General features: G+C 31.3%; 1 protein-coding gene and 1 non-coding gene across 2 annotated transcripts in view; one reads left to right on the forward strand and one right to left on the reverse strand.

Annotated features, from left to right (window-relative positions):
• Positions 1-11,308, reverse strand: part of cyc (basic helix-loop-helix ARNT-like protein cyc) — a 58,020-nt gene extending 46,712 nt beyond the window's left edge. Inside the window, exons 1-2 of the mRNA XM_089171410.1 lie at positions 10,964-11,308; positions 989-1,060 (exon numbers count right to left, since the gene is read on the reverse strand). Coding sequence (XP_089027536.1) covers positions 989-1,060; positions 10,964-11,169 — 278 coding nt within the window. The 5' untranslated portion in view covers positions 11,170-11,308. The remainder of the gene's footprint in view (positions 1-988; positions 1,061-10,963) is intronic.
• Positions 6,790-6,908, forward strand: LOC149032932 (5S ribosomal RNA). The gene has a single exon (XR_016176184.1). It is a non-coding gene; the product is annotated as a 5S ribosomal RNA (ribosomal RNA).
• Positions 11,309-11,823: the final 515 nt, after the last annotated feature.

An 11,823-nucleotide genomic window follows, 5' to 3' on the forward strand; every position in this document is an offset into this window, starting at 1 on the left:
AAAAAGGAAAGAAAAGTTGAGGATAATATAATTAGATGAAAAAGAAAAATTATACAGATAAAATGATTAAAAATATGATATTTTCTATATAGATAAGATAGTTTAAACAATTTATTTAATTTCCATCCAAGATCACGTAGAAATATATTGGATTAGTGACGTTGTTGATGAAGCCAGAGAATAAAGTACTATTATTTAGACTTAGGTCAAGGTAGTGGTCACCTTGACAATATCTGACATAATACAACGTAATCGTTAACTGAGTCAGTATAATCTCTTTTATCTAACTAACCATAAGTTCATCTGAAGTTACATCAGTGTATCACGTAATTTCTTGAAAGATCATTGTACCATGAAATGGGATAAATGTTATAATAAAAATAATTGAAATAATATCAAATATTTAATTACAATAAGATAAAAATAAGTATAGAAATTATTTCAAAAAATAAATAAATATTGTATTATAATGTATTATTTTTAAATTTATCAATATTTATAAATAATTAAAAATAAAATAAACAAAAATATATATTTCACGACTTTTTCTTTGCGATATTTTTTCACAAAACTAGCATAAAAGAAATTCTATTTTACCAATTAAATAGGTAATACAACAATATTATTAAAAGAGAACAAAACAAAAGAATATTATATATATATAATATATAAATATATATTAATTATAATTTAATGATATAATTGTGCCCATAATTATGAAAGTTGTCTAAGTCATGTATCTCTTGTTTCGAGATATTTAAAGATTTATATTTGAACACTATATGAATTCTATATAATATTGTAATAACAAACATTATCCGACGATACATTTTTGACATTATCTTGAAAATTACATTGAATTTATTTAGTTTCTAATAATGTGGTGCGTAATAACTGATAAACTCATTTTTTTTTTAATTTTAACTTAGACCACTTTCATAACTATGGGCACAATTATGTATATAGATATATTAAAAAATGTACTTACTTTTTACTATCATCGTTTGTGCGTACTGATTTAGCATCATCCCCGATATCATCCAACAAGTCGCTTCCATCGCTTTAAACAAAAAAAAAAAAACAATTAAACAATTTTATAATTATATTATATTATTTTTTTTTTCTTCTTCCTCTCTCTACTTTTGATTTTGTTTCTTTTATTTTTTTTATTTTGTTTCGTCGAAATCTTTGATCGAGATTATTTTTACAGGAGAGAAAATTTAACACACGAAATAAGAATTTCTTTGTACTCGATGTACTTCAAAGAGTTAGCGAACCCTTTGACGAGTTGAATTTCGTCAAGTTTCGCAGATCTATTGCTTCCTCGTACCATTGAATTTGGTTTGATGTTACGAAAAGGTTTCCTTCTTCGTACGAAGAAACATTCTTTGTAATTTGACGTTACATTACTCTAAGAATACATATTTATATACAGGGTGTTCAACGAAAAAGCATTCAATATTTATATGGTATATAGGGCTCACTTTGTTGTATAAAAAAGTTCTTGTAAACATAGGTCGAAAGGTCAACCATTTCCGAGATATTAGGACCTTGAATAAGTTCTCGCTATTTTTTACAAAATAAAAACTTTATTTAAAATGTAAGGAAAAAAAAGACGTTTTATTGAAAGTATTGCTTATCACTATAGACCACTTTCTCCCATCTTTCTGGCAGTATATGAATTCCGCGTTGGAAAAACGATATGTCTTTTAAGGCTATCCAAGAATCGACCCATTTTTTGGTTCTTCGAAAGAATGAAAACGCTGGCCAGCTAAGCCATGTTCCATCGAACGAAATAGGTGAAAATCGGAAGGGGTTATGTCAGGTGAATACGGCAGGTGGGGTAGAACTGACCATCGAAGCGTTTCCAGGTAGGTTTTCACTGGTTTTGCAACATGAGGCCGGGCGTTGTCATGTAACAAAATCACTTTGTCGTGTCTCTTCTCGTATAGCGGCCGTTTTTCTTTTAGGGCTCGACTCAAACGCATCAATTGAAGTCGATAGCGATCTCCCGTGATAGTCTCATTCGGTTTGAGCAGCTCATAATAAATTGCACCCTGCTGATCCCACCAAATACAGAGAAGAAGCTTCGAACCATGGATATTTGGTTTTGTGGACCATGTTGATGCATGGCCAGGCTTACCCCATGATTTCCTATGCTTTGGATTATCACAGTGTATCCATTTTTCATCGCCAGTCACGATACGGTGCAAAAAACCTTTTCTTTTCTGCCGTTGAAGCAGTAATTCACACGTGACAAAAAGCCGTACGATGTCTCTTGGCTTCAATTCATATGGCACCCAATGTCCTTGCTTCTGGATCATTCCTAACATTTTTACACGTTTTGAAACAGTTGACTCATCAACTTGTAATGTTTTTCCAAGTTCTGCTAGCGTCCGAGATCGGTCTTCATCGAGTAATTCCTCCAATTCACTGTCTTGAAATTTTTTTGGTGCGCCAGAACGTTTTTTATTCTCAAGTTCAAAATCATTATTTTTGAAGCGTCGAAACCAGTCTCTGCATGTCGTATCTGACAGAGCATTGTCACCATAAGTCTCAACTAGAATTCTATGTGCTTCAGCTGCCGATTTCTTTTGAATAAATTAGTGCAATAAAATTCCCCGCAAATACACTTTAGTTGGCACAAAAGTAGACATTTTCAAAACTTATAAAAAATCACTGTGTTTACACTAAAGTGAACTATCATACACTGAAATTTCAGGTTACATACAGTACTTCCTTGCAAGTGCGTTACCAATTTCAAGCACGGAGTACTGCTATTGCCATCTTTGATGAAACAGCGAGAACTTATTCAAGGTCCTAATATAAACATTTTTGTTTACTAGTATCATGATTGACTTACTTGCTTCCGTCGCATGCGTTATTTACTTCAGTGTTTTTAAATCGCGTTCTGAGGTTAGTCGTGGATCAGCAATTGTAGCTGTTAGATAGTTACAAAGATTCATTAAAATGTTGGAATATTATTCAAACGAAGAAATGGCAGACACCCATTTTATGTATGGTCGTACCAATGGAAGTGCTTTAGCAGCAAAACGTCTTTCTCTAATCGAAGGGTTCCCTCTCATACACTCTTTCAAAAACTTCACCAACGACTTTGTGAATCCGGTTCATTTAAATCTTGCAATCGATGTGGTACATGCATTATGGAGCATCAGCTCATTTTTTACGTAATGTGAGAGAGCATTTAAACACGGTGTTCGGTCAAAGATGGATTGGACATGGTGGACCAGTTGCATGGCCTTCTCGATCCCCCGATTTAAACCCTTTGGACTTTTTTATGGGTTATTTTTAAATAACCCCATAAAACTTTGGCTTTTTAAAGCCAAGTGTAAGCCTTGCCAATAAACAACGTAGAAAAATTACGTAAGTGAATCCATCATACTTGTCAAGTAATTCTACAAAAATGGGAAATTTTCGAGAGAGTTTGCGACTCTTTAAAAAGAAGATGCCAAACGTGTGTAGAAATGGATGGTGGACAAGTAGAAAATCTTCTGTAAATAACGGCAATTCGGTAGGAAGTCAATCATGATAATAGCAAATAAAAACGTTTATATCTCAGAAACGGTTGACCTTTCGACCAATGTTTACTTGAACTTTTTACTCGACATAGTGTGCCCTTATCTACCATATAAATATTGAACGCATTTTTTTTAACACCATGTATGTAGGGATTTAATTTATTTAGGGTGAGAGGTGCGAGGTGAACATACACCCAGTTTAATCCTACCATAAGATTTATTTAAAACAGGTATTAGAAAAGGTACAATATTAGTTTCACAATCCTACGGTTACAACTTAGATGAGCGACTGAATTCTTACGACTGTTACAACTGATACAACTGCGACTGTTACAACTGATATCTAACTAAGGCTACGACTGCTACTGTGCTACTTCTACGACTGAGACTGCTCTCCTCTTATTCCTTTCCATGTCTTTTATATCCGAAATCACCTACACCCCTTTTGAGAGGGAAGAAGCTTACAAATCTACTGACCAATAGCATAAGGATCCACCCCATAGTCCACCGACAGGTACAGCCTATGGTTTTCGGTAGTGGGAACTATGCATACAGCAACTTAATCTAGCACATCGGAATGTCACACCTTTTATGGCATCGCATATGTTTACACAGGTATCAGAAATTCTTCAAAGGGTCCCTACACTGCACACATGGTTTTTTATTACACCAATATCCTAGTAACCCTCAATGTTCGTTTATGGTTTTATGGCCCACCTAATCTTTTCTTTTAATCTGGATAGATTTCTCTTTTTCAAATAAAATGAGATCTACAGAAAGGACTGAATACCAGCTTTTGTCTATCTCTGCTACACTTAAAACTCTCCTACATGTATATATATTAGGGTGGATCAAAAAATCAATTATTTTTTTGTTTACAAGTGCCACGGAAAAATGGGTTGCTAGACACCTTAAAACAATTCTCACCAAATATGAGCTCTTCATTTTAATAGGTAGATCCTCCGCATCGCAGTTTTTTATTTTTTTCTTAGTCCAATAGAATAAAACTCATACCTCATTATTTATTGATTGTACAGAAAAATGTTCTAGACGAATTTTGTAGGAAATTTAATGCTCTAAAAAACAGGTATCTTATATTTTTTCCGTAAACCTCACCATTTGAATGATATTAAAGATTTAAATTTGATTATTTTAAGACAAATGTTATTTTATCTTGTGAATTTTATAACTCGACAAAAAATGACTATTAAAAAATGCGCGATACAAATTTGTGTAGGAAATTAACTACTCTATAAAAATGGTGTGTTATGTTTTGGAGATTAAATTAAGCGTTCAAAAGATATTCATCAAACTTTCATATGTACTGATTTTTGTCTCTGAAGAACAGACAATGTCGTTCTCTACGCGAGTACATTAAAATAAAGTATTTAATGATTAAATTAAAATTTTTCTTTAAAATATATTGCATATACTTTAACTTTAACAATTTACTTTAATAATTAATAATACAATTAGGTATGATATATTTTTAAAAATGTCATCCGCGAAAGTCACTATAGTGGCGCGTAGTGCCTAAGAGGTTAATATCTCAATTTATATTAGCAATATTATTTTATTGCGAATTATTTGTTTATTAACATAGAGTCATGATTATCTTTGTTAGTTCGATAAGATTCTAACAAATGGCGGTATAAGGTAATTCGTTGATTTAAAGACGTGTGTATCGGACTGATTGTGAGCTACAGCAACGCGTGGCGGGGCACACCTATATATATATATACATATTTAAAAAAATGTTTTCGTCCTAATATGAGATTTTATACGTATGCATTGAAAATTTAATTTTAATTAAATTTTTTTTAATTAGATCACATATGGTTTATATGTAATAATTATTAAAAATTAATAATAAATTAAATATAATATTTAAATATATATTAAATATTAATAATAAATGTTATATTATATAAATATAAATATAAATAATAATTATGCAAATATTATATCGCATATTTACTATAAATGAGATATATAGAAACAGCAAGGTTATTTCGTATTTTTTATAATATAATATAATTATGCAATGAAAATTATGCAAATAATAAATAATTATTATATATATATAATTAATTAATAACAAATCAAAAGTTAATTTAAATAAAAAAGATACAGGTATACATCCTTAAACCAAAATATTGATGTTATTGATTGATTAGCAATTAATTTGAATGGTATAGGTTTAAGATGAAACGTCAAGGGTGTAGTTTCTAGAAATCGTAAGGACGAAGGGTAGGAAGAATAAAGGTCGAAATGGGGTTTGCAAGTTCAAGATTCCAAACTTGATAGGTGTCGAACATTTCGATGGTTTCTCTTTGGTTTCTGGTAACATTTCTATACGGTATAACGCGAATTCCTATAGACGTCGTCAAACATATTACAACTAGAGTTTTCAAATAAAACGATTCCTCTTGTACGCTACATGTGTTATTTATAATAAAATGCGCGAATATCTACATTTTAATAATCAATAATTTACTTTTAATTGACCAATTGCATCGTCGTTGTTTTTATCGTTAGTAATTTTTTTTTACTCTTTAGTAATTGTTTCGTTTTTTTTTCCTTCTCTCTTTATTTTCCTATTTATTTCAAAACTCTACGTTATCAATTAATTGTTTGCGGAAATGAATAATTATTTTTTTGTTTCTTTTACATCTAATAATATTCTATATTCTATATCTAGGAGCGATATAAGTGTAGAAGAATAAACATAGATAAGCAGGTAGGTGACATAAATGACAAACGAACCTACTGTAGAAATAAAGAAAGACGGTGTGTGGTTTGCTTTGTAAGTTGTGTAAGTTGTTTGTGTAATTCTGTGTGAGCTGGAAGGTTTTCGAGCGATATCAATGCTTTGTTTATTGCATCGGACCGGGCGTTTGGAAAATTCAAGAACAGCGTGGGGATGGATATAAAGGGACGGGGATTGAGTCAGAGGGTAGTCGTAGTCGCAAGTCGTCATCAGTCGTTATTCAGTTGTAAGAGTGCACTTGTTTATATCTGTTGTTATCGTAAGATTGTGAAGCACTATTGTATCTTTTTCTAATACCTATTTTCAATATATCTTATCAGTAGGATTAAACTGGATGTATGTTAACCTCACATCTCTAACCCAAACGAAAATCCTACATTTATGATATACATACCTAGTAGCCTCAAAATCAATATTTTTTTTTTCATACTTGAAGTTTGGGAGTGCATGGCAAGTGCATTTAGTATATTATTAGTTAACGTTAACGGCCATACCGTGATGAAAACACAAGTTCTCGTCCGATCACTTAAGTTAAGCATCACTGGGCACGGTTAGTACTTGGATGGGTGACCGCTTGGGAACACCGTGTGCTGTTAACACTTCTTTTTTTTCTTTTTTTATTCTATTTTTCTTATTAATAAAATATCTTAATTATGAATGGTAAAAAAATCATCATCAAGATAAAATTTAATTTAATATTTTTTGATAATATCTTTTTGTCTTCTCTTTGTTTACATTATGGTTTATATACAAACTCTTTTGCAAATAATTCGAAATAAAAACTTTACGAATTGCTTGTATGTTTCTGCTGATTGTTTCGTTTTTCTTGTCAATTTTAAAATTTATTTAAAAAAATTATTTTTTATTTCATTATATCTATTGAAGAAACTTTCAAGAATATGCACAAATTCATTGTTTATAAAAAACTAGTTAATAAACTACAATTTTACAATATTTTATTTCAAATTAATTGGTGTACGAATACTTTCTACATCAACTATATAAGTATATACATACACTACAACTATATATATTATCATGAAGTAGATTTAAATAATTTTGAAAAAAAAATTAAGAAGAAAAATAAAAATCATTTTTAGAGATTATTTATGTTAATACGACGTGATTTCTTATAATGTTAGTTCGAATAACGCATTACAAATTAACCGCAGTTTGTCGGAATATGTATAAGAACTGTACAATCTCGAATAACCTTGAAGTTACATTCTGATATGATAAATTTTTTTGTTTTTGTATAAATAAATTTTTTCCTCCTCTTCTCCAGTATGACGTTAGTCTATTTTTTCTTTTTAATATCTCTTATGAAATAGATCGATAATTTTTGTAACGATTATCAATTTTTTCTTGTAATATCTAAATAAATGTAATATTATTGTGAAAATGGTTACTTTATTGTTAGTTTGTGTTTAATGGTAACTATTTGTTGGTAAAAACCTATCAACGTTATTCAACTCATTTATAAAATTAAATCTTCATATATTATTAATTTTTTACACAAATTAAATTCAATAAATTTGAAAATAATTCATGAAATGTCGAATTTTTTTTACATATGAACGTTTCTTTTCCTGTTTCGTAATTTATTTGTTTTTTGATATACCTTCCTTTATATATTATTTACTATTGCTAAAATCACATTTCTACACAGATTTTCTTAAAAGTTATCAATTTTGTAATTTTTTTGGGGGGGTCTACAAGTAGGTTTTCAGCGTTTTTTAATAAATTGTATAACGAGTAGATTTCAGGCAGAAATGTCTTAACTCATGTGTCATTTTTAAAGCTTGTGTATCTGTTAACAACATTGCATCATTATATTTGCGCATTTCTATCAGCGTCTTATATTTTATGAAGCAGAAAAATGGCAAGTTATGTGCCAAATAAACGTCATTTGCGGGAAGCGCTGCTTCTATTCTTTAATATGAAGAAAAATGCAGATAAGGCCTAACATTTGCTTCTGGAAACTTACGGGCGGAATGTATTGGTGAATCGACATGTCGTGAGTGGTTCAAACGGTTCAAAAATAGTGATTTTGATGTTGAAGACAAGGAGCGCTCCGGAAAGCCGAAAAATTTTGAAGACGAGGAATTGGAGGCTTTGCGGGATGAGTATCCGTGTCAAATTCAAGAAGAGCTTGCTGCATCATTTGACGTCATACAACAAGCTATTTTCCTGCGCCTGAAAGCTTTGGGATTTATCCTAAAAGTTAGAAATTGGGTGCTGTACGAGTTGAAGCAGAGAGATGTCAAACGGCGATTTTGCATGTCAGAAATGTAGCTGCAGCGGCATAAAAAAAAGTCCTTTTTGCATCGTATTGTCACTGGTGACGAAAAGTGGATCTATTATGATAATCCTAAACGCAAAAAAACATATGCAAAGCCTGGCGAGCCGGCCAAATCGACGCCGAAGCGAAATATTCACATGAATAAGGTCATGCTCTGCATGATGGTGGGATCAGAAGGGTGTCATACACTACGAACTGCTTCCGAGTAGTCAAACCATCAAAGGACAATTGTATCTAACCAAACTCATTCGTTTGAAGCTGGCATTGGCAGAAAAACGGCCAGAATAACAGACCACGCATGAGTCCGTAATTTTTCACCATGACAACGCTCGGCCACATGTTGATGCTTCGGTCAAAAACTACATGGATAATAGTGGATGAGAAATTCTGCCTCACCCGCCTTATAGTCCAGATTTGGCACCATCCGACTATGAGTTGTTTCGGTTGATGCCGAACGCTCTTACTGGAATGCGTTTCATTTCAGTAGAGGGAATCAAAAATTGGCTCCATACGTTCTTGGACTCAAAAGACAGAACTTTTTTGGACTGGAATTCACAAATTGCCAGAAAGATAGGAAAAAATTGTATCTTTCGATGGACAATATTTCGAATGAAAAATATGTTACTATTTTTTCAGAATAAGCCCTCAATTTTTATGAAAAAACGCTGAAAACTTACTTGTAGACCCAATAAATTTCTTAAGGATACGAATTCAAGCCGATGTTTGTGTTATTTTTTTTTTTTTTTTTTAATATTAGTATAAACTTAATAAAAATGTTGTAAAAGCTGCGCATAATATAAACAAGGAGTTTAGGGAAAATTCTGTTAAACGTTAGTTTTAAAAATTTCTGTTTGGTAATTTTTTCCTTACTAATTGAATTGCATGGAATAACCAAAACTTCTATGAAAAATAATGAAAGCATTGGTGGAAACGAATCCAATTTCATCCACAAGGGAGTTTCCTGTCAGAATGAAAGTTGATTATACAAAATCATTGCGATATTTTATTGAAATTACCAAAGTGAAAAAAAAATTAACTAGATTGGTTAAACGTATGTTGATTGTTACAAACCCAATTTTTACACATGAATTAAAATATGAAATTTTGTAGAACACAAATTATTCGTTGAATTTTTCGCCAATTAAATTTCATTTTTTTTTTAATCGTTTAGAAAAATTTTTACAGGTTAAACAGTTTGAAAATGAAGACATTTTGAAAAATGTCACATTAGAGTTTATTGATACTAAATGATAAAAGTTTCATTAAGCCCGGCGATACATGTAAAATAAAAAAAAATCGAATTTTTTTCATAAATAGTTAGTTTACCATCTTAAAAATATGCCTGTAAATTTTAGGAATGAAATTCCCATTATTTGTCGATTAAAAATTCATTTAAGTGGTCCGCCTCAACTCGGCGCTAGTCGCGAACGCTAAACTTTGAACGCGTTTTTCTCGAAGCGACTATTTTCAAACTGTGGTGAAAGATAACTCAAAGAGATTTCAACCGATTCTTATGAAATTTAGTACACATTTTCTTTATAGTATGAGCTTCTAGTTGAAATTTAAAAATGCCACAAAAATTTTCAAAAATTGCCATTTTTGACCCAAAAACCGTTAAAAAAAAGGGATCAAAAACCAGACTTTTTTGTCTGAGTCGTGCCAATTTACAATTTTTTAACTTTTTAGTTTTTCCTTAGTTCAAATAGAAGATACATGTTTTATGAACACGCTCCGACCCTTTTTTTTTAATTTTAGATTGCTGTAACTAAAGCTAAAAGTCACCATGATTGATGCGTTTCGCCGCGAGGGCCTCAGGAAATTAATTACTACGGCGGCCCATTTTGAAAAAAAAAATCAGATTCTTATATTATAATTTGTAATGAATAAACATGCTGAGTTTCAAAATGATTCATTTATTCCTTCCATTTCAAATAAGCCTCTGAAAAGCGGTCAAAATTTAGGCGTTTACATGTATCGCCGGCCTTGAAACAAACCTACATGCATTAAAATCTCATTAAGAAAAGTGTATTGAAACAAATAAAGTTCATTTTGAATAAATAAAGAAATTATTTATTCGCAATATCAATTATATATTTATTTAATTTATATAAAAATAGTATATATAAATATAAAAATATTATAAATTATAAAATATAATTAGTATATATAAGAAATATTATAATATTATAAAAAATATATTATAATATTATATTAATTATATAAATTATAAATTATAGAAACAAATATATTATATCCAATCAAAATCCGAAATTTCATATGCTCCAATCTAATAGATAACAATCTTTGATGAAGATGAAAAAAAAAAATAAGAAGAAGAAGAAAATTACTTACTGACAAGAAAGTTTTCTCTTCTTAGAAACAGGAATAAAATCCTCAGATGTGTCAGTGCTACTAGGTTGACAATTATTGGAGGTATTACGAGTGGGGCTGCTGTTTGATGATCCACGATGATGATGATGATGATGGTGATAATGATTATGATAATGATGTCCGGTGGCGGGTGCCTGGTCTGGAACCATCGTCGGGGATGTCTCCATGTGCCGGGGCAGTTCAGCCCCCGTTGCAACTTGCGGGGTTGTATCTGTGCCAGTTGTAGTGGTGCTAGTTGCGATACTGCCCTTGTCGTTGTTGTTGTTGTTGTTATTATTGATATTGTTGTGGTTGTTGTTGCTGTTATTATTATTTTTCGTAGATGTGATTGTTGTATTAACAGTTGTCGTACCAACGATATCTTCTTCCGAAATATTACTATCGGTAGTAGAAATAGTATTGTCAAAGGTTGTAGTAGTAGTTATAGTAATGCTTGTAGTGGTGCTAGTTGTTGTTTTTATTATGGTGCCGTTCGGTATTCTAGGGGTGATTACGTTGTTACCAGTACCGTTACCGTTGCCGGGGGTTGGAGTTGGGGTAATCTCGTCGGCACTCTCAGTCCCGACCCCCGTCAAATCTCCCACCCCCGAGACCGAGCCTATCTCGCCAAAATAGACCGTAGAACAGGAACTTCTAAAAATCAAACAAATTTATTTTTTTTATTTTATATTATCTACTGTGAGACGAATTTTTATTATAAATTAAAATACACCTTTTTTTATAATGGAAAATAACAATAATTCAAAGGTTTGGAAAAACGGTTAAATGTAACATTCATTACATAAAAATAGTTGACAGAAGACTAACTGAATCTTCTTCTA

Source organism: Polistes dominula, unplaced genomic scaffold (assembly GCF_049000335.1).
Source record: "Polistes dominula isolate Pdom_NZ unplaced genomic scaffold, Pdom_raw_medaka contig_535, whole genome shotgun sequence".
Lineage (NCBI taxonomy): Eukaryota > Metazoa > Arthropoda > Insecta > Hymenoptera > Vespidae > Polistes > Polistes dominula.